Source organism: Muntiacus reevesi, chromosome 3 (assembly GCF_963930625.1).
Source record: "Muntiacus reevesi chromosome 3, mMunRee1.1, whole genome shotgun sequence".
Lineage (NCBI taxonomy): Eukaryota > Metazoa > Chordata > Mammalia > Artiodactyla > Cervidae > Muntiacus > Muntiacus reevesi.
The window spans coordinates 112,780,087-112,804,138 of NC_089251.1; the positions used below are offsets into that span (position 1 = coordinate 112,780,087).

General features: G+C 38.9%; 1 protein-coding gene across 7 annotated transcripts in view; it reads left to right on the plus strand.

The window, feature by feature from the left end:
• The window catches only part of PHACTR4 (phosphatase and actin regulator 4), a 101,017-nt gene that overhangs the window by 49,335 nt on the left and 27,630 nt on the right, over positions 1 to 24,052 (plus strand). For 3 of the 7 annotated variants that reach the window (XM_065930190.1, XM_065930191.1, XM_065930192.1), the window contains exons 3-4: positions 22,486 to 22,656; positions 23,697 to 23,777. In XM_065930190.1, coding sequence (XP_065786262.1) covers positions 22,486 to 22,656; positions 23,697 to 23,777 — 252 coding nt within the window. Of the gene's footprint in view, positions 1 to 8,183; positions 8,462 to 21,565; positions 21,594 to 22,485; positions 22,657 to 23,696; positions 23,778 to 24,052 lie in introns of those variants that run through there. The other 4 variants (XM_065930188.1, XM_065930189.1, XM_065930193.1 and 1 more) reach the window with 3 other exon arrangements.

The following is a 24,052-nucleotide window of genomic DNA, read 5'->3' on the forward strand; positions in this document are numbered from 1 at the left end:
GCTTCCCTGTCCTTCACTACCTCCTGGAATTTGCTCAAAAAATGTCCATTGAGTTGGTAAAACCATCCAGCCATCCCATCCTCTGTCAACCCCTTTTCCTCCTGCCCTCAGTCTTTCCCAGCATCAGGGTCTTTTCCAGTGAGTCAGCTCTTCACGTCAGGTGGCCAAAGTATTGGAGTCTCAGCTTCAGCATCAGTCCTTCCAATGAATATTCAGGGTTGATTTCCTTTAGGATTGACTGGTTTGATCTCCCTGCTATCCAAGGGACTCTCAATAGTCTTCTTCAGCACCACACTTAGAAAGCATCAATTCTTTGGCACTCAGCCTTCTTTATGGTCTAATTCTCACATCCATACATGACTACTGGAAAAACCATAGCTTTGACTATACAGACCTTTGTTGGCAAATTTAGGGTGATATATCTGGCATGATCAGCCATGGTTGTCTCTTTACTCTTCCAGTGTTATCTCTTGCTGCCTTGATATTTTTCTCACCTCTGTTATTTCTTCTATGACTAACTCAGATTTTAGAAGTCACTTAATTCACAATATTTTCTCTGATCCCTCAGGAGAAAGTAGATACCTCCACGCCCACTAGTATGTGTTTGTGTAGCACCTAGGTACTTATCATGCTCTATTGTAGATCCTATTTCTTTGAACTGTAAGCACTTAAGGACCAAAACTACTGTTTTTAGTTCCGACACATTTCTGGGCACATAATCAGTGATCAGTAAAAATCTTTGTTTGAATTCTGCTTGAGTAACTAAGAAGAGACTTGTAATAGTGGAAGCAACATTTGAACCAGTTCTTAAAGGATGAGTAGGAGTTCCCTAAGTGGATAAGGAAAAGAAATTCCAAACTAAGGGAGAGGTTTATACAAATAGATGAGACAATGAAGCGTTTACAAGTAACTCGCAGGGCTTTCTAATTTCACATGGAATTTGAGATATAGGTTATTGTAGGATGTTATCTCCTGTTCAGACTGATGTCTGAAGCAGAAACTCCAATACTTTGGCCACCTGATATGAAGAGCTGACTCATTTGAAAAGACCCTGATGCAGGGAAAGATTGAAGGCGGAGGAGAAGGGGACGACAGAGGATGAGGTGGTTGGATGGCATCACTGACTCAATGGGCATGGGTTTGGGTAAACTCTGGGAGGCCTGGTGTGCTGCGGTTCATGGGATCTCGAAGAGTCGGACACTACTGAGCAACTGAACTGAACTGATCTCCTGTTCAGAGCCAGCCAGAGTAGATAGAGTTAGGTGGTGGAATAAAGAATAGAAAGCTGCTTCCTCCCTCAATTATATACCCAGAAGTTGAAAATTAGTCTTTGATTTGAATATGTGTCTGTTTGAGCCGATAATTTCTCTCTGTGGACCTTTCCCAGAGGAAAGTGATTTTCTTCCCAACCTCTCACTAAAGTTCCTTCTTAAGACATCTCAAACTTAAGAAAGTGGTATGCTGAATTAAGCTGAGGGAAATGTGATTGAAATAGTGAAGAGTTCACTCTCCTAGGTAATCTAGTTTATACTGATACTTCAGTATAAAAGTACATTTATATGGAAGCATTACACTTTTTTGATTGATCTTGTAAACTGTTGAAAATATAAAGCATGTCGTCACATTATTGTCTGATGTGCTGGCCAACAGGAATCGAACCTGTTGTAAACATCACTGAAGGTTTTGAGTGCTCACCCTTGTTTGCTTAGAAACAGTTCTTCAATAAAGTGAGACTGGTTAGAGGGCTTCAGTTTCTCTCTAAATCTAAGCTGTGGGGTTTCCCAGGTGACTTAGTGGTAAAGAATCTGCCTGACAATGCAGGAGACACAGGTTCTATTTCCGGGTCAGGAAGATCCCCTGGAGGAGGAAATGGCACCCCACTCCCGTATTCTTGCCTGGGAAATCCCATGGGCAGAGGGACTGAGGGCGACAGTCCATGGGGCTGCAAAGACTTGGACACGACTGAGTGACCGCGCGCACACACACACACACACACACACACAAATCTAAACTGCAGCTTAGATTCCTTTGCATATTAAACTTCATAAGGCCTCTTTTGCTCTTTCCCTAAATAAAATTGGAAGAGATTCACAAATTTAAATCAACCACTTGCCCCATTCCTTGAGGCAAGAATCTGTGGAAGAAATGTATTCTAAAAGAAAGTATCTTATTAAGTAAGTAACTGTTAGTCGCTCAGTCGTACCCGACTCTGTGTGACCCCGTGGACTGCAGCGCTCCAGGCTCCTCTGTCCATGAGATTTTCTATGCAAGGATACTGGAGTGGGTTGCTATTTCCTTCTCCAGGGGATCTTCCCAACCCAGGGATTGAACCCAGGTCTCCTGCACTGCAGGCAGATTCTTTACCAACTGAGCTACAAGGGAAGCTTATTAGACGACTCTTAAGAGAGAGTTGTCTACTTCTTACAAAGTTGAAGTGAGAGTTGCCTTTGCATTTCTAAAATATAACCCATGGAAAACTAGAATGAACTCCAGGCCTTATTGTTAAATTTTAAAGCCATCAGGGGGCCAATATCTTCCCCTCTCCCTGCTTGTGTACTTCTGTTGTTACAGAGTAAATATTGAAGACTCTCTAACTATCTAGGGATTAAGACTTTGCTTTCCAATGCAGGGGGTACAGGTTTGATCCCTGGTCAGGGAGCTGGGATCCCACATGCCTCACCACCACAAAACCAAAGCATAAAATATTGTAACAAATTCAATAAAGACTTTTAAAATGGTCTACATCAGAAAAAAATCTTAAAAAAAGAACATAAATATTGATTGTTAGAATGAAACTGAGACATGCTGGTTAGGGAACGTTTGTTGGTTTGGTATATCAGTTCAGTACAGTCGCTCAGTCGTGTCCATTTCTTTGCAACACCACGGACTGCAGCAGGCCAGGCTTCCCTGTCCATCACCAACTCCCGGAGCTTGCTCAAACTCATGTCCATTGAGTCAGTGATGCCATCCAACCATCTCATCCTCTGTCATTGCCTTCTCCTCCTGCCTTCAATCTTTCCCAGCATCAGGGTCTTTTCTAGTGAGTCAGTTCTTCCCATCAGGTGACAAAAGTATTGGAGTTTCAGCTAGAGCATCAGTCCTGCCAATGAATATTCAGGGTTGATTTCCTTTAGGATTGACTGGTTGGATCTCCTTGCAGTCCAAGGGACTCTCAAGAGTCTTCTCCAACACCACAGTTCAAAAACATCAATTCTTTGGTGCTCAGCTTTCTTTATGGTCCAACTCTCATATCCATACATAACTACTGGAAAAACCATACCGTAGCTTTGACTAGACGGACCTTTGTTGGCAAAGTAGTGTCTCTGCTTTTTAATATGCTGTCTAGGTGTTTCATAGCTTTTCTCCCAAGGAGCAAGCGTCTTTTAATTTCATGGCTACAGTCACCATCCACAGTGATTTTGGAGACCAAGAAAATAAAGTCTGTCACTGCTTCCGTTGTTTGCCCATCTATTTGCCATGAAATGATGGGACCAGATGCCATGATCTTTACTTTCTGAATGTTTAGTTTTAAGCCAGCTTTTTCACTCTCCTCTTTCACTTTCATCGATAGGCTCTTTAGTTCTTCTTCGCTTTCTGCCTTAAGAGTGGTATCATCTGCATATCTGAGGTTATTGATATTTCTCCCAGCAATCTTGATTCCAGTTTGTGCTTCATCCAGCCCGGCATTTCACATGATGTACTCTGCATATAAGTTAAGTAAGCAGGGTGACAATATACAGCTTTGACGTACTCCTTTCCCAGTCTAGTTTGGTACATAGGTGACAGAATTAGAATTTCTGAGAGATTTGTCATTGTTGTAGAGTATGGACTTCCTTGGGAAATGATTCTATCTTTAGGAAATAAATGTATCCTTAGCCATTTTTACAAGAACCAAAGTGAGTCCTGGAGTTAGAATCAGGAGACTTGGGTTTTAGTGCTGTCTCCGAGCAAAGTGTTTAACCTCTTGAAACTTCAGTCCTTCTTTTATAAAGGGTAGGAGACTGAGCCAGATGATCACTAAGATTCTTTATTGAATCTTTGAGTTTACTGTGCATGTATGCTCAGTCACTCAGTCATGTCTGACTCTCGGCGACCCCATGGACTGTAGCCCTCCAGTCTCCTCTGTCCATGGGGTTATCCTGGCAAGAATACTGAAGTGGGTTGCCATTTCCTCCTCTAGGAGATCTTCCCAACCCAGGAATCGAATCCAAGTCTCCTGCAGCTCCAGCACTGGCAGGCAGATTCTTGATCTCTGAGCCATCTTGGAGGCCTTGGGTTTATTACTATTTTCAAATACCCAAGATTAGCAGTGAGCCAAGTCAAGCTGGGCATTTAAATTTGGCAGGTGGTAAACAGTAGCCATATGAGATGAGGATCCTTAAATCTATCTGTTTTACTCTTTTTTAAAAAATTTATTTTTGGCTATGCTGGGTTTTCATTGCTGCATACAGGCGTTCTCTAGTTGAGGTGGGTGAGGGCTACTCTTCCTGAGTGCGTGGGCTCCTCACTGGGGCAGCTTCTCTTGTGGAGCCCTAGAGCACAAGCTCAGTATTTGCAGCCTATGGCATGTGAGATCCTCCCTGACCCAGGGATTGAACCCATGTCCCCTGCGTTGCCAGGCAGATTCTTAATCACTGGACCATTTGGAAACTCCCTGTCTGTTCTATTCGTGTGTGGTTCTGTCAGCATGAACTGGATTCTGTATGACTTCCAGGCTGTGTGTGTGTGTGTGTGTGTGTGTTTAATGTGCCGGGCTCTGTGTGTGTGTGTGTGTGTGTGTGTGTGTGTGTGTGTGTGTGTAATGTGCCGGGCTGTGTGTGTGTGTGTGTGTGTGTGTGTGTGTGTGTGTGTTTAATGTGCCTGGTTTGAACTAATTCATGATAATCCACGCATCTGGGTTACTGCATCTGCTTAATGTTTCTGTGCACCAACCCTGCTTGTGTTCAGATTTCCTCCTTGGCCTGCTTCTTCCAGTTTGCTCTCTGGATTCATGGTACAGAAATGTCATCCTTTTCCGTTTCTGACTAACCTTTTGGTAATGACTGGGTTTTCTGACATGTACTTTGGCTGGCTCTTCCTGACCTAAGCTCTCCTTTTTGGCTTGTTTTCTCACTGTAACAACAGTGATGAGTATTGCTTGCATTTATTGAGAGCTTTCCATGAGCCAGACACATTATAAAGTGCTTTATTTCTGTTTATGTCATTTAATCCTTATTACTGCCTTGTACTGCTAAGTATTGTTATGCCCACTTTACAGATTAGGTAACTGAGGCCCAGGGAGATGAAGTAACTTGCCTAGTATTCACACCTAGTAATAGAGCTGGAATTAAAATGTTAACCTGCCTCCAAAGCTCATCTTCTTAAACTATATGCTGTGTTGTCTTCATGATGATGATAACTATGATATGTTGAGCGTCTGCTAGGTGCTGGGGAATGTTTTTCCCACCTTTGCTTCCGCATTTTGTGATAGTCAGAGGTGCTATTGCACATGGTGTGCTTTTAGGCTAATAAATGTAAGGGCCAGCTTTGAAGGTATTTGACATTCTTATGTTGGAGCATTCTTTCAATGTAAAATTACAATGTATTTTTCCTTTTATTCTTTCCAGTTTTAATGGTCAGTATCATAATTTTTTTACTACTGTTACTAACAACTGATTTTTGTCCAGGTGTACACATTTTTTCTTACTGGTGCCTTAGCACTGTGATTTTCCTATTCCTTGGTGGTGGTTTAGTCACTGAGTTGTGTCCAACTCTTGCAACCCCAGGGACTGTAGTCTGCCAGACTCCTCTATTCATGGGATTCTCCAGGCAAGAATACTGGAGTGGGTTGTCATATCCTCCAGATCTTCTCTAATCCAGGAATCAAACCCAGGTCTCCGGCATTGCAGGCAGATTCTTTTACTGATTGAGCTACGAAGGCAGCCTCTTATTCCTTACCTTTGCTGTTTAATCAAAAGCAGATAATGGAAGAAATTTCTTTAAGGTCCAGTGGTTAAGACACCACATTTCCACTACAGGGGGCACAGGTTCAATCCCTGGTGGGGGGGGACTAAGATCCTCATGCTGTGAAGCATGGCCACAAAATTAAAAAAAAAAAAAAACCACACAGATAATAGAGATAAGATAATGGGGAAAGAAGAGCAGTGCTAGTGAAAGGCAAGGGGAAAATCCAGATACTAGAAATCTTCCTGGAATCTGAGTTTGCAGAACAAAGATTTAAACTAAAAGCTCAGTTTCAGGGGTAGCTGTCTTTTGTTAAAGGAATATTAGGGCTTTGACAAACACAGGATTCAACCTCACTAGCTTTAGTATTCTTATCTGATAATAAGGTAAATAATATATTCTTCACAATTCCTGTTTAGTTGTGGTGATAATTAAATGATATAGACAGTGTAAAGCTCCTTAATATAGTGCTCAAAATTATTACTTCCCCTTTTACCATCAGATGTTAAATTCATTAAGTTGTATCCTTAATATTTATGTATTTGGCTGTATTAGTTACATTAAATTAGTTATATCTGAATAAAAGAAAAATCAGCATGCAGGCTGACCCTTCCACTGCTGCCTGTGGTTATTGTCGCAGCATGCAGGGCTCAGTTCAGTTCAGTTCAGACACTCAGTCATGTCCGACTCTTTACAACTCCATGGACTGTAGCTCGCCAGGCTTCCCTGTCCATCACCGACTTCCAGAGCTTACTCAAACTCATGTCCATCGAGTCAGTGATGCCATCCAACCATCTCGTCCTCTGTCGTCCCCTTCTCCTCCCACCTTCACTCTTTCCCAGCATCAGGGTCTTTTCAAATGAGTCAGTTCTTCGCACCAGATGGCCAAAGTATTGGAGTTTCAGCTTCAGCATTAGCTCATCCAATGAATATTCAGGACTGATTTCCTTTAGGATGGACTGGTTGGATCTCCTTGCAGTCCAAGGGACTCTCAAGAGTCTTCTCCAACACCACAGTTCAAAAGCATCAATTCTTCGGCACTCAGCTTTCTTTATAGTCCAGTGCTCACATCCATACATGACAACTGGAAAAACCATAGTTTTGACTAGACAGACCTTTGTTGGCAAAGTAATGTTTCTGCTTTTTCCTATGCTGTCTAGGTTTTTCATACCTTTTTTCCCAAAGAGCAAAACGTCTTTTAATTTCATGGCTGCAGTCACCATCCACAGTAATTTTGGAGCCCAGGAAAGTAAAGTCTGTCACTGTTTCCATTGTTTCCCCATCTATTTGTCATGAAGTGATGGGACTGGATGCCATGTTGAGTTTTAAGCCAGCTTTTTCACTCTCCTCTTTCACTTTCATCAAGAGGTTCTTTAGTTCTTCACTTTCTGCCTTAAGGGTGGTGACATCTGCATATCTGAGGTTATTGGTATTTCTCCCAGCAAGCTTGATTCCTCAAGATTATTATTAAACTTAAGCAGAAAGAGAAGTACTACAAGTTGTTGTTGTTTCATTGCTAAGTCATGTCTGACTCTTTTGCGACCCCATGGACTTTAAGCCCTCTAGCCTCCTCTATCCGTAGGATTTCCCAGGCAAGAATACTGGAGTGAGTTGCCTACTCCAAGAGATCTTCTCAACCCAGATATCAAACCCACATCTTCTGCATTGACAGGTGGATTCTTTACCATTGAGTCAGTAGGGAAACTTGAAGTATTATGTAATATCTTACAAATGTTTATTTCAGTTTTACTATTTTAGTAAGCCAGATTTTCCAGATATATTTCTTTTTATTTTTAGAAAAAGTCTATTTAGTTCTAAAGTATTGTTCCTAATGTTATTAATTCCCAGTACACAAATCTCATTCTTCTCTGAGTATGCTCTCACAGGTACGAAATACAGTTTTAGGGCAAGCAGTGGAGAGTCAGAATGGTCTGATTTTGAGGCAAGCCTGTGTCTAGAACACACCTTTGAGTGGACTTCTGCTCCCATCAGCCTGCTTATGCATAACCCTGATGTTTTTTGTGTGATTAAATTAAAATTAAATTAAAGTCTTTGGTAGTCTCGCTTTGTTGCTGGGAGTCAGGGACGTTGTAACCCAGCTCAGTGTCAGGAAAAGTAGGTGTGGACTTTCAGGGCTGCGCCTCTCAGCAACTAGAATGTGGCTGGCAGTCTCCTCCCCTTCCTGCCCTGGAGCTCTTCACAGTGTGCACTCTGGAATGACAGGCATTCCTGTGTGGAGAGAGCCAGCGTGAAGGCATATTTGTGAGAACCACCAGTGCCTGGCCCGGGTGGGATACAGGGAACCAGAACTCCCACAGATGAATTGCCCTGGTCCGTGTCCGTGTCCTGATGTCTGGCGGTGACACTGAGAGAGGAGTACACGACCCCTCCTTATGTGGATTTATCATTTAAGAAAAGTTTGCTTTGGTCCGGGACAATTTGCTGTTGTGAGACACATCAGACAACATAATCATGGGGCAAGCTGACATCTCCAGACCGGTAAATCCAGATGGAGCTGGTGAGTAATAGAAGGCAACGAAACAAAATCTTGACAGAGGCAAGGCAGATTTACAGGTGAAGTTGAATATTTTATAGGAATTTGAATGTGAGGATTTTGATGTTTTTAACTTTAGGATGTTTAATCACTTTGTGAAGAGTAAATGAAGAAATATAAGTTAATTTTTCATTCAGTTATATTAATTTACAAGTCATAGTTTTGTTTTACTTGATCCTTTTGGACTTTTAAGATAATATTGCTAGTAAACCATCTGTTAATTTCTTACCCTTGCAGAAAATAAGTGCTACAGGAACTCGTGGTGTTTAGAAGTCAGTGGTGTTTTACTGCTGTTTTACAGGACTTGAACTGTTGATATATATATGTGGTATAAAACTAGAATTGTTGACTTCTATAAACAGGACATGTTTTGTTTTGGTTTGATTTGTTTTTTTGGCCGTGGCATGAGGGATCTTAGTTCCCGAACCAGTTCCACTATGCCCCCTACAGTGGAAGCACAGAATCCTAACCACTGGGCTGCCGGGGAATTCCCAACAGGACAATTTTTAAGATTTGAGTTAATTTTTTAGACTCAGTTGTACATTTTAAAATAAGTCTCAAGCTTCTTCCATTGTGCTGGTGTTTCCGTTTCTCATAAGGCAACACTTGGTGTAAACATTTCTGAAGTCAGTGCTATGCATTTGAAGTGTTATTGTCTCAGAAATAGCTGGAGACTAGGCTGATTATTGTAAGTATAGCCAGAGTTTCAAAGAATAGAAGTGAAATGGAAGTTCAGTGTCACTGAGACTCATATTCCTAACATCGTGGGGTTTTGTGTAAGATGAAGATGGAAAGGTGGAAAAGATAGATTTAAGTGGATATTCATTAAAGGGTTGTTAAATATAAACAGAGTGGGGAAAAACCTGTGAATCATTTCTTGACATTATACTTTTTAAAAAAAGGTTTATACCTTCTTATACCTTCTCTTTGATTTATGAAGCACCATAAAATAAGTGCAGTCCCAGACTACTTTTTTTTCCCCCTGAAATAAAAAATGTTAGTGACTTTAAAGAAAGCCATGAAGTGTGGGAACACAGGTAACAGTCCCAAATGTGTCGTGTGATTTAATGTAATTTCATTTCTAGAGGTGTATTTTCCCCTGAGAACTTGCCAGACGAAATTCCTACAAAGTAATTTTCATGTTTTATTGAAACTTGGGCACGTCAATTGCAAAGTAAGCCATTCAGTCACAGATTTTTAGAACTGAAGTCAGAACTTGACTGACTTTACTTTGCTCACCAGGGCTGAGTCCATATCAATTCAGTAGCTCACTTTTTTTTCTTAATGAAATATTTTATAGGTAGAAAAGGGTATAGAGGAAAATATAAAGGACCCTCTGGGGCTTCTACTTATCTTAAGAGATGAAATTAAAAATGGAGATATTTCCCTCCCATCCCCTCTTCTATGCCCACATTCCCTTATGATAGCATTTTGCTTCTTTGCTCCCAGAGGTAACCACTCACCAGAATTTAGTCAGTTCCATTTTGGGCCTCTAAATTTTCCTGTGGTTTCTACTACAAAGATAGTTCTTTGTTAATAAATCAGGATATAAATCATGCTAGGCATTTATCTATGAGACGAAAATGAAAGGTCTTTGAAAAGCAAGAAATGGGTAAGCAGGTACAACTCACTAATGAGTGGTGATATTTATGCAGAATGCCCATTTAACATCTAATACTAGACAAAAAATTTCATCTCAATAGGTAAAATTCGTAATCTTTTCTGCCTATAAAAAAAGTAGGACTCATCACTCATCATTCATCAGTTTTTCTGCCTACCAACAACCCTAATAAAAGATTTCTGAAGTAGAGATTTCCCTAATGGCCTAGTGGTTACAATTCTGGGTTTTCACTGCTATGATCTGGGTTTAATTCCTGGTACTTGAACTGAGATCCTACAAGACGCACAGTGCAGCCGGGGGAAAAAAGACCTATGAAGAAGAAATAGAGATCACTCTCTACCTAACTAAGGCTTTTATATTCTGAGTTTAATTTTTGGATTTTATTTCCTATTATCTATGTAATTCAAAGGTAACGATAAGCTATTTTCATGGACAGACTTCATTTTATCATTTATAATTTGGGATGTATTATATTTGAGCAAATCAGGACCAGGTCTTGAAGGCTCAACATTGATAACTTTGAGAACTATACCATTACTATAAAGTCTTTTACCAAATATAACAGTTTCTTCATGAAATTTTAAAAGCATTTCAGTGGGTAGGTGTCTGGTAAGAATATTTTACCAGATTCTTTGGAAAGATAAATGTAGAAAGTAAATTAAGACCTAAGTCGTTTGTTCAAAGTTCTCGGCCTGTAATAATAGTAGTTAGTTTTCAGCTTCAAACTTGATGGTACTGGGTTTGGCAAGCCAAGTGATGCAGAAATAAATGAATGAATGTATTGATTTCTTATTATTTTCAAGGCACTGTGAATGTGGCAGACTCTATGGGTATAATTCCTGTCTGTGCCTTTCAGAAGTTTACTTTCTAGTTAAGAATTTATAATACTGGGCTTCCCTGGTGGCTCAGTGTTAAAGAATCTGCCTACCAATGCAGGAAACACAGCTTCAGTCCCTGATCCAGGAAGATCCCACATTCCGTGGAGCAACTAAGCCCATGCACCACATCTGTTGAGCCTGTGCTGTAGAGCCCAGGAGCTGCAAGTTCTGCAGCTGGAGCGCCTGGAGCCCCCGTGCTCCACAAGAAAAGCCACCACAGTGAGAAGCCAACGTACCTCAAGTACCACAACTAGAGTAGCCCCTGCTTGCCGCAACTAGAGAAAAGCCTGAGCAGAGACAAAGACCCAGCACACCCAAAAACAAACAAATAAATAAATTTTTAAAGAATGTAAAATATTAAAGTAAAATTTTTACATATTTTAAAATTTGTATAAGACATATTCCATTTTTTAAGGTTATTAGACACCCATGGCTTATAATGGAAGTATCAAGGTGTTAACCAAGAAGAGTCTGCTTTCAAATAAATAATCTTTGCAGGAGAACTCATATGCAAATTTATGAGATGTTATGTAAAAATAAGTATTTTTACTGTAGGTTCTTTCTAACAGGTGAGCCAATAGAGAATTTAAATCAGAATAAGACTTTATGCTGTGGTGTCCATTCAAGGACATAAAGGAAATAGTTTTCCTCAGCAGTTCCTATTAAAAAAATCCTAAAATGAAATATATCTATAGGAGAGGTCTGTAGGTTTACTGAGATAGGGACTTCCCTGGCAGTCCAGTAGTTAAGACTCCATGTTCCCACTGTGGGAGGCACAGATTCGATCACTGATTGAGGAACTAAAATCCTGTAAGCCATGCTCTGACCAAAAATAAAAATTACTGAGAGAAAACTTTCAAATAATACTCTGTAATTCTCAATCAATGTAAAGCTGTTTCTGTGTTCACTGGAATCCTTCACTGTATTATCATATTAAAACAAACAGCGAGTTATCACATGTCCCTGAATTAAGCACAGAGAATTTTAATAAATTCTACCCAACCATTTAGTCTAGAATTTCCTTCTCTTTCTGCCTTTCCATTCCCCCATCTAGCTCTTTTTTGTTTGGCCCCATCATGTGCCTTTCACTCACTAATTGCCCTCTTCCCCCTGCCACTTTTCCTTTGTATAAGGATATGCTGCATAAGAAGATATTATACTGTCATATTTTCTCTTTCCTTCATTCCTTTTCCATCAGTATGTAATTCATTTTGCTCTGAAATTTGTTGTTGTGGGTTCTTAGACATGAAAATAGGAGTGGTTTGGGGAAAGGTGCTTTAGAAATAATGCTGTTATTTGGAAGCAATGTCAGTAAGGGGATTGGCGGATGAACAAATTTTAATATAGTTATATAACAATATTAACATAGAAATAAATAATAGATGGAGTAATTAAAAATAAACTTCTTCATGAGACTTGAAAGAACACTTGGCACTACTTGGTCATCAGAATTATCAGACGTTTCTCATACCTATCTAGACTTAAAAATAAATGCTTCTAAGAAAGAAGGAAAAGGATTACTTTCTTCATGTGATGCAAGACTCAGGAGAAAGTGATAGGGTTCTGTCATGAATGCCTTAAACGAGTTTCTGTTGTTATTGAATGTAGAATACCAGTCAAAAATTATTTTCTGAATAGCCCATTGTCACAATAATGTATTCCTTCTTTCTACTTGCTGATTAATTTTGAGAGGTTTAAAGTTTTTTTTCCATGAGAGAACATATTATCTGGCACCTCACTATAAAAACTTTCAACTTGCAACTTTTATCAAAAAATTATACACATCCAATTTGCCAAAGTAAAGCACCATAATTTCTTGGTGCAATTATGGTAAAAATATTGTTTTCCTAGAGTTGGAATCTCAGACCTAATTGTACCTGCAGGTACAGAGAGAGGTACCGAAGAGAGCTGTCTTCTTGAGTGTTTTCCCAGTTCTATTACCCAAAGGTCATAACGATGCAGTATTTCCAAGGGAAGTTATGGGCCTGTTGCAGACAAAGCCTGCTTTGTTCATTAGTGGCAGGTTTTGCTTTCTGTAATTTTGTTGCAATTTTCTAAAACAGTTTTTTAAGTCCAGTAATAATCCTTTTTTTGAAGGCAAAAGCAAGTATAAGTACAATAGTGTAAGTACCATAAGTTAGTGTTCTCCATTTACAGAGTTCTAATGCTGTTAAAATGCTTGTATAAAAGCAAGATCTGTTTCAAGTTAGATGGGCATTAAAGGAAATTAAACAGAATCATGAGATTATAAAAGTAATTGGTCACAATATATGTGTAAATCAGATCATTATGCTGTATTCCTTGAACTTAAAAAAAAAAGATGATTGGTGCCTCTTGATAATGGAATATGTGTATCTCATTGCACAAAGCTATTTTTTTTTTAAGCTATGTATTTTTAAGTTTTGCACAATAACTGATTATTAAAAGCTTTGTGGGTAAAAGGAGAATTTTATACACTTCAAATTCTATACATTTTTAAAAACTCAATAAGGTATAAGAAATAGATCTCAAACTAAAAGACAGTCCCAGTAAGTTTGTTGCTTATTACTAAACCTAGTGAAGGGTAGTGGGTAAATAAGATTGTCTTGAAAACTAAGTTATCGGTCAACTACAGTTGCCTGTGCCTTAACTTGCCTTCCAACTTGGATGACTAAGAATTGGCTGTAAATCAGATTCTAAGATGAACTAGGCTTACTGTTTAACCCTTTTTATCCTTTATCTCTAGCAAGTAATGTAGGTATAATATGTATCCACAGCAACTAGTTAATGGATACTTTATCTGAAGATGAAAAGTGCTAAGTAATTTTTTAATAATACTATACATTTATTTACAAATCACCTCAGAAATTCATCTGAATCAACTGAGCCTGAACTAAAAACATTGAGTTAAATACTGACCAGGAAAAAACTGAGGGTTGAAGAGCGAACTGCTCTTGTGGCCCAGTGGTTAAGAATCTGCTTTGCGGTGTAGGGGACACACATTCAATCCTGGTCCGAGAGGATCCCACGTGCTGTAGAGCAGCTAAGCCTGTGTGCCACGACTACTGAAGCCTTCGTACTCCAGGGCCCATGAACCTCAACTGCTGAGCCGGTTGGCTGCAACTGCTGAAGCCCGTGCACCTGGAGCCTGGGCCCCACAACCAGAGAAGCCACGGCAATGCAGAAGCCCACGATGTGCAGCAACTAGAGAGCAGTCCCCACTCACCGCACCTAGAGAAAGCCAGCACGCAGCAACAAATACCCAGCACAGCCAGAAGTAATACATAGTTTAATTAGTTAAATTTACAAAAAGAAACGAGTCTATGAAATGTGAGGTGCTACAACTTGAAGGAGGGAGTAAGCAGTTTAAACACTGGGGCACAGTTTCAAGATACTACTGAAGCTTCAAACTCCAGACTGTAATTTAGTTAGGTATCTTGCACTCCTAACCTCCACCCCCTCCAGAAAGCACCAGGACCTCCACAGCTTTCCTAGTGGCCTGCAGCTACGTGACTTCTTTGGAACACACAACCATAAAACTTTAAGCAGCATTCTACACCCTGTTTTCTGGCAAACAAAGGGAAACATGAGGGAAACCACCTTCTTTTGGCTCTCATGGAAAACAGAATGGGACCATAAACACATTTTAAGTTCCGTAATTAATTTAAACAGAAACAATGAGACCCAAATGTGACTCCTGTATTTCTTCTGTGAAATTGATAATAGGAGGGAGATGGTCGTAAAATCAGAATTGTTGAGAACAAATGTTTGGTTGATGTGCAAATTGAGTGGTTTCAAACTCACGCTCTAAGTCCTTTATTTAGGAGTACAGAAACAATATTTGAGGTGTAATTGTATCATTAAAATTTTTAAAAATGGTTTCTAGACATCTGAATTATACTTTTTGTTGTATCATTTATTCATCCATCAGTTTTCTTTCTTTCTACTGCAGTTTTCTAAGGGGTGCAATTGAATTTTCTTCATGTCAGACAAAAATTCGTAGTAAGAAACCTGAACAGTTTTAAAGCATTCAAGAATGCTACAGAGATTAGTGGCTTCAATTAGATCTAATCAGCCACCCCTGTCAAGGATTTGTGCATACTTTAAAACCCTTCATTCCACAGCTGAAAAGCTTACACCTGGTGAATTTAGAGTACCATTAACTTTGTTCTCTAGCTTCATGTATCACTATTCCAGATACCAAAGGAAATGGCCTTGAATGGTTTAATTTGCTTAATACTTCAGACTGTGATTTTTATGTGGTAAATAATTCATTTTTATAGGAACCTAATATTTAGGAAGAGTTGTTTTCCATTGTGTATTTATGTACATGCTGAACTTTGTTAACTGTCATGGGCTCCCACTTTCAAAGTGAATTTGTTTTTGTTCCAATTATAAAAGCCATCCATGTTCATTGTAAAGGAAACACACACACACAAAATATAAGCTAGAAAGGAGAAAAGCAAATATCCTGTAATCCTGCCATCAAATTGTTTACATTTTAGACTAGTTCCTTCCATTCTCCTTTTTAACATATAGAATATAATATGTGTAAGTATATACCCTTGTTTTTAACCTTGGATTATTAATTACTCCAGAAACCTAGTTTTAATGATTATATATTGTTTTATATAAAATTTTCAGTTTATTTATATACCCATTGTTATACATTACGATACTCACGATTATATACCACTCTAAATAACACTGTCAGAAATAATATCTTTAGGCAGCTTCCATCTTCCAAAGCTGAGTCTACTAGATTTTTGTGTGGATGTTAATGAGAACTTAAGCTTTTTGATCCTGGCCCCTCTAGTTCTAAATAATACTTCATTAGTTTTTGTTTGTTTGTTTTTTAAAGAAGAATATATGCCCAAGTGTAGTTTGATAATGGGAGGCTAATACCTGTTTCATACTCTGCAGAGTTGGATTTAGGCAGATGCTGAGTAGGTCTTCCCAAAGAACGTTATTGTAAGTCACTGTCAGTCAGCTACCTTCCCTTCTTGGGAGTGAGTATTCTTGAATGTAAGTAGGGAAGGCTTGACTGGCTACCTCTTACTACCATTTAATTACTTTAAGATCCTACTCTTCATATGTAGGACATGTGATGGAATCAAGTTTTTGTGAATTCCTTCTGGTGTCAGTATAGTTGATCTTGGGGGGAAAAGGTGATTTACCCCTTTCCCTTTTCAATAAGAATGATTAACCTGCTTCTCTTTCTTCTTGAAATTTTTCATGCATGAGAACACTCCCTTGATTCAGAATTTATTTCTTTCAGCAGGCACCTAAACAAAGAGTACATGGGAATAACTTTTATCAACACTTCATTTTAATCAGCTATAGGTGTTACTTTTGAATAATGGCTGAAAGTTGTTTCTAGAGCACTCTCAAACTAGTCTTCTCTAGAAATGCCTAAGAGTGTGGCTTCAGAGTCCTCTCTCCCACATGTCTTAATCAACAACGTGAAGAATCTGTTTCAACTTGAAGCAGAATCTTTTTTTGTTTTAAGCTGTGCCATAGTGGCATGTGGGATCTTAGTTCCCCTACCAGGGTTCAAACCCACGCCCCCTTCCCTGGGAGCACAGAGTCTTAACTACTGGACTGCCAGGAAAGTCCTGAAACAAGATGTAGAGAAATAAGATGCACAACAGTCAGTGAAGAAAGACTCCAAATACAGGAGATGATTCATGAATAAGAACGAGAAATCTATAATCCAGTGTAAAAATAGTGTACAATAGTGATCTAAATCATAAAAATCGATTGCTGTATCCAAAATAATAAGTTCATTTTTTTCTCTTCTTTTTTTTCCTTTTTTTTCAATAAGTTCATTTTTAAAATTTATTTTTTAATTGGAGGAAAATTGCTTTACAGTGTTGTGTTGGTTTTTGCCATAAAACTAATGCAGATCCGTTATATATATATTATATATATATATATAATATATATTCCCTCCCTCTTGAACCTCCCTCTCTTCCAATCATCCCACCCCTCTAGGTCATCACAGAGCACCAGGCTGGTTTCCCTGTGTTATATAGCAACTTTCCCCCTAGCTATCTGTTTTACATATATATCTATGTCAGTGCAACTTTTTCAGTTTGTCCCACCGTCTCCTTCTCTGTGTCCACAAGTCTGTTCTCTACGCGTGCATCTTAATTCCTTCCCTGCAGATAGTTTCATCAGTACCGTTTTTCTAGATTCCACATATACGCATTAATATACAATACTTGTTTTTCTTTATCCATTCATCTGTTAATGGACATCTAGGTTGCTTTCATGTCCTGGCTATTGTAAATAATGCTGCCAAAGTAATGACTTCTAACAGAAATGAACAAATGATTGATAAAGTACCTGTTGAAATTTGAAGTCATTATAAGTGGGTGGCAAATTAGTTTATGTGCTGTCTCTCAGTTGTGTCCGATTCCTTGTAACCCCATGGACTGTAGCCCACCAGCCTCCTCTGTCCATGAGATTATCCCAGCAGGAATACTGGAGTGGGTTGCCATTTCCTCCTCCAGGGGATCTTCCCAACCCAGGGATCAAACCAAAGTCTCCTGCATCTCCTGCATTAGCAGGCAGATTCTTTACCACTGAGCCACCTGGGAAGCCCAAATTAGTTTATAAGGAAGCTCTAATAAGATACCTAGCTTTTGGAGAAGGAAATGGCAACCCACTCTAGTATTCTTGCCTGGAGAATTCCATGGACAGAGGGCAGCAGTTCATGGGGTCGCAAAGAGTCCAACACGACTAAGAGACAAACACAAGGATTGAGAAGAAAAGAGGCGCTAGGAAAAGAAGGGGGGGGGAATAGAAGGCAAAACTTTGAAAGTGAAATGCCATTTAAAAGGACTTTACCCCAAAGTATCTAATTTAGTTCAGTAAAAATGCCATTAATGTGAAAATTTTAGTTATTTTAATGTTTGAAATACTGCAAATAAAGGTAGATAGAAATGAAAAAAAAAAGATACCTAGCTTTATTATCTGTACCCTTTATGTATTTTGATAGAAAGTATCCAAAGAATAAAACATACAACAAAAAGCAGCCCAATGGTAGGGGGGAGGGGGTCGAGAAAACCAATGACATGACATGTATAAAGTCCTGAAATAAATTTAAAAACTCAATCCCCAACTGAAACTACTTTACCCAGTGAAAATATCCTTCAAAAAAGGTGGAATAAAATTATTCCACTTGGAAGTGGAGAATTGCAGGAAGAAATGAAGAATATCTGAAAAAGCAAGTATGCAGGAAATACCAAAGAATAGTATTTGTTAAAACCACAATAATGTTTTCTATGGTTTATTGTTATATGTCTGTATAAGCAAAATATGACAGCACGAATAATGGAGTTGAAATGTAAGGTTCTTGCGTTGTTTTACGTGTTGTGAAAATACTACCTTAAATGTAGGCTGTAAGTCAAGGATGCGCAGGACAGATGAGGCAAATGGAAAACAAACAGCGAAATGGCAGCCCTGTAACAGCCAGCTGTGTGTAAAAGCATTAGGCGTAAATGAACTGAACAGTCTAAAAGACAGCAGTTTCAAACTAGAGAGAAAAACAAAGTAAAGATGTTATTAAAGCAGTGTAGAGAATTTCACAATGATAAAAGGGTCAATTCAACAGGAAGATACAGTTTTAAAGTATATAAAGCTAGAATTAATAGAAGTAAGTAAAGAGACAGATCTACTTTCATAGGTAGAAATATCAACATACCTCTCTCAGTAACTGATAGAACAAGCTGACAGCGTATCAAAAAGAATATTTATTAATGATTTGTATAACATGATTAACCAACCTGACATAACTGGCTTATACATAGACCACTACACTCACTAACTGAACAACACACTATATTCCCAAGTACACATGGAACATAGTATGTTATAAATCTAGAGAAGAAAAAGAAAAAAAAATTAATAATAAGTGGTTAGTCTCTAAAAAAATTAATAAATGACTAATTCTCTTTAAAATCTAGGAGAAAAAATTAATCTAAACTTTTTATTTATTTATAATTTAAATTCTGTCTGAGTCTAGGAAACACAGGGAAGATCCTCCCAATTCTTCTGTAGGAATAATTTACCTGAGTCAGAAACTCTGGAATGGTGCCATGATTTTCTGGTTTATTTTTCTTCAACAAAGAATTAGGTTACGTGCACATAATGTCTGCCTCTGTCTCTCTTAACATACAAAAGCTTTCCAGATAGTATCTGGATTTGAATTTAGCATCCTGACTGATTGTAAGAATCACCCGGGAAATTTTTTGAAAACAGATTTCTAGGGCCCACCTCCTGCAGATTCCATGTTTTGAAAAGGCAACTGAACTGATTCCAAGTATTTGAACAGATTTGGGAATCACGAAAATAATGTTCTGTTTGTCATGAAAATGAGGAGGAGAGAAGGGAGAATGTGAAAATATGGAAAGGAGAATGTGAGAATATGAATGAATTGGGGATAATAGTAACTGGGTTAGCACTGGGTGTGGCTGAGCCTCACTGCATGATGCAAGAGGCATACCCGCTTCTAAAGTTTTATGGATGTGAAGATTAAGCATATTTGCATAAAGCATCAAAGAAAAAAACTGCTGTCTTTGCTTTTTGTGTTAGTGACTGGATGGCAGATGCACTCCTTTTTATCATTAGCTGTTGGTATTTTCCAGATACACTGTGACTTAATATAAACTGAACTTATTTTGAGCTTATATGTTAGCAGGCATAAATATGTTTGAAAGGATATCATGATTTTGTTGCTTTGAATGTATAAGAAAAAGGGGATACATGAATGTGTTGTTCAATATAATGAAGAACTAAAATGGATAAACCAAGTCCTACTTTAGAAGGTGAATTCTTGTTCAGTTGTTGTATCCAACTCTTTATGACCCCATGGACTGCAGCACGCCAGGTTTCCCTGTTCTCCTGATCTCCTAGAGTTTGCTCAAACTCATGGCCATCCCACCATCTCATCCTCTGTCACCTCCTTCTCTTCCTGCCCTCAGTCTTTCCCAGCATCAGGGTCTTTTCCAGTGTGTTGACTCTTTGCATCAGGTGTTCAAAGTATTGGAGCTTCAGCATCAGTCCTTCCAATAATATTCAGGGTTGATTTCCTTTAGGATTGACTGGTTGGCTCTCCTTGCAGTCCAAGGGACTCTCAAGAGTCTTCTCCAACAACACAGTTCAAAAACGTCAATTCTTTGTTACTCAGCCTTCTTTATGGTCCAGCTCTCATACCCATATATGACTACTGGAAAAACCTTAGCTTTGACTATACTGACCTTTGTCACAAAGTGATGTCTCTGCTTTTTAATATGCTGTCAAGGTTTGTCACAGCCTTTCTTCCAAGGAGTAAGCATCTTCATTTCATGATTGCAGTCACCATCTGCAGTGATTTTGGAGCCCAAGAAAATAAAATCTACCAGTTTCCACTTTTCCCCATCTATTTGCCAAAAAGGTGATTAGGTATCAAAAAGATAGTGGAAGCAGGCTAGATTGGATGTATTTTCATTTTAAGACTTTACAGACAGCAACTTTCTGTGATTTTGTTACTGCCTTTCTATAAAGTTTTTTGGCTATTTTTCTTTGTAAAAGCATCACATAGCACTTAGAATTTTTACTTTTGCATTGTTAGTTTGAGGGTTTTTTGTTTGTCTTGGCTTGGTTTTTGGTTTTTTATATTATCTTCTCTGTTACTTTTAACCAAATAGGCATTTTCCTGTGTGTCTTTTGGAACTGAGTGAAGTTAAGTCATTGTCTGGGTTAGCAAGAGATTTAAAGTCTCAGTCTATCCCTGCCTCAGTAAGGAAAGCTAATATTTGAGAAAGAACAGCTTATGTTACTTAGCTCCATTCCTGAAAGTGTTATCATTTAACATATGTTAAATATTATATAATGAATGCTCTGCAATGTCTTCAGGTCTCACTGACATTCCATAATTGGTAGAATACTGTCTTAGTTAAAGCACTCACTCTTAAAAGCAGTACCACCTGTTCACGCTAGTGCTACTCTTGGTCATCTGTCCCAGGACAGGAGCAAGCAACCTGAAAAAATATGATCCAGTGTTATATTCTATTGCATTTCATGTAAAGAATTAGAACAGCCGAGACCCAAGATGCCCTCAAGGAAAGACATCAATGGTGTCGTTTTCGTCTCTTGCACTTCAGGAACCGGGCCCCTGTTTTGCCCTTGTCATTTTAGGCAAAGTAATGTATTAGCAGCCATCGCTGCAATCACTCTTCTAATTACGATTGTGTAAATCTGACCTTTATCAACAGACTTCTCTAGACTCAACACCTATCAACTGAAAAAAGATTGAACTGGGCATGTGTTTCTTAAAAAAATTAATGCTTATTGATTGTATGTTTTCTCTTGTGAGAAAATGTCTATTAAGAGGGTTTTTTTAGTGCCTATATTATGCTCCTTTGTTTCTCCCCACTTCCAAATGCATTATTTGCTTCAAATGTGAAGTTATTTACAATAAATATGTTAACTTATTACGCGTGACTATATAGTATGTGACCCTTGATGTATTTCTACAAAGTAAAGGCCTCACTTTATTTCCAGGATTGTTATTCCACATGACTCTTTTTTTTTCTTCTCCTCTAGACTTCTCCAAAGAGCCCTGGGACAGTAGGTGGAGTGCAAAGTTGTATTGTGCTGCCTTCCTGCTTTTTTTTTGTTGTTGCCTTCCTGCTTTTTATTATTATTATTATTCTTGGCCCAGTCTTGGCTGCTTCTTTCTCTGCCACTAAAGCTCACTCACTAAACCCTGCATGTGTGGTCATTATGAGGGACTCATGGCCTTTCATTTCAGTCCTGCACATTTATCATGTCAGATATGTTTCTTGTCAAATCTTTAGAATCAGTATTGTCCCTAAAGCAGTCTTGTGATAAGCAAGCTGAAATCTCAGCTCTACTTTAAATTTTTCCTTTGTTTTGAAGCATCTCTCACACCCCTGTCCCACCCCCCAAGTCCCTTCCAGTGCTCCCAAATTACCTAAGGTCTTTTTTGCAAAGGGAGAAAATAATCTGATAACATACACAAGTAAGTGTCATCCCCTCCCTGACTGTTTATGTCCTGAGAAAGGAGAACAGGGAGAGGGCAGTGTTTTAACAGAGAAAATTACTCACTCACCCAGTGACACAAGAGATAGTATTGTTAACTGACCTTCCCCCGTGCCAAGAAGCCTGCATTGAGGCAAGATCTCCTGCATATTGGGAAGAGATCCACATTTGTGTGTGCATGTGCCTTTAAGAGATTTGAGCTGATTATGATCATCTCATTGAATTTTTGTTCTAAAATGATGTGTCAGCTCCATTTGTTTCTTTTTCCCCTTAGTAATTTATCTGTTACGGGTTTTGATGTCTGGTGTCCATGTGATGTCAAGGAGTCTGTCTGCATGATTATTCATCATTGCTCTGATCCTTTCCAACTACCACAGGAAGAGAGGGGAAGGGACATTTTCAAGATTATGTTGAAATAATAAATTAGCTCTTCTCTTCCCTCTATCCCTCTCATGCAACAGAAGAAATAGGTCAGCCCACTGCAGACCTAGGCATGGTCATGGACTGTGTGGAAGCAGGAGACATAACGCCTCCTACCAAAAGGAAGAGCAAGTTCTCAGGCTTTGGCAAGATCTTCAAGCCCTGGAAATGGCGGAAAAAGAAAAGTGATAAGTTCAAAGAGACATCAGAAGGTGAGATGTTAAAATCTATGTATATGTTCTGAGTCAAAGAGTTCCCCATTGGAAGTACCTAACTTTTTCATTCTCTTCCCAATTTTCTATAACCCCCTATTTGAAGAGGAAATTGAATCTTTTAGAATTAAAAACCAAGTGGTCACTCACTAAGTATTTTGATGGAATTGATGTTTATCAGTTGAGTGGTGAATGGAGCTCCTGAACTACAGCAAGTCTAAGATGCCTTTTTGGCTGCACTGGGTCTTCACTGCCGTGCGTGGGCTTTCTCTGGTTGCGGTGTGCAGGCCTCTCATTGCACTGGCTTCTCCTGCTGGGAGCAGAGTCTCCAGAGCCTGGTCTCAATAGTGGTGGCACACACACTTAGTTGCCTTGTGGCGTGTGGGATCTTCCCAGACCAGGAATCAAACCCATGTTTCCTGCATTGGCAGACAGATTCTTAACCACTGGACCACCAGGGAAGCCCTAAGATGCTTCTTTTTCCTATTCTGGCTACTTCCTCCCAGAAAAAGTTCATCCATAAATATCTCATTATTGAAATTTCCATAAAAAAGGAAGGAGGGACCTTGGAATGCAGAGGACTCCATCCCTGGTTGGGGAATTAAGATCCCACTTGCCACAGAACAACTAAGCCCTGTCAAATAAACAAATAATTTATTTAGACAAATAAATAATTCTAAAAAACAGAAAGGAATTCCCTGGCAGTCCAGTGGTTAGGATTCCTCCCCCTCACTACCAAAGGCCAGAGTTCAGTCCTTGGTCAGGGAACTAAGGTTCCATAAGCCTCATGGCGTGGCCAAGTAAAAGGGGGAGGGGGGTAAAGCTGAACTTGTGTAGTTCCTTTTGGAAATGATACTTTCCCAATAGCACAGGATGCCAGAGAAATTAAGTTTTAAAATTTGAAGTTTGGTTTTGTATTCTTTTCTTTCCTAAGAATAGAAAATTGAACCACTTTATTCTTTTACCTAAAAAAGAACCACTTTATTCTTTTACCTAAGGTCTGCCACATTTCTGAATATTGTTTTCTAATTTAATGTTAGTTTTAGAGAGAAAAATATCTATGCGAAAACCGAGAGAAGAGCTGGTTAAAAGAGGGGTTCTGTTGGAAGACTCTGAGCAGGGTGAGTATGCATACACTCAAACAACATATGCCTATGTCTGTACACTTGGTCTTTGGTTTTGACTAGGTATTTGAATTTTCTTTCTTTATTATTGCTGTTGTTGAGAGGGGAGGGGACTTTAAAAACTTCCATCGTCTAGCATATATATTTTTAAAACTTTCATTAAAAAAGAAAAGGCAGTCAGTAGAAAAGTCAGTAAAAGCACTGAACAGACAGTTCATTGAAGAGTACATACAGATGCCCAACAAACAAAAAGGTGGGTTTCTAACTTCATT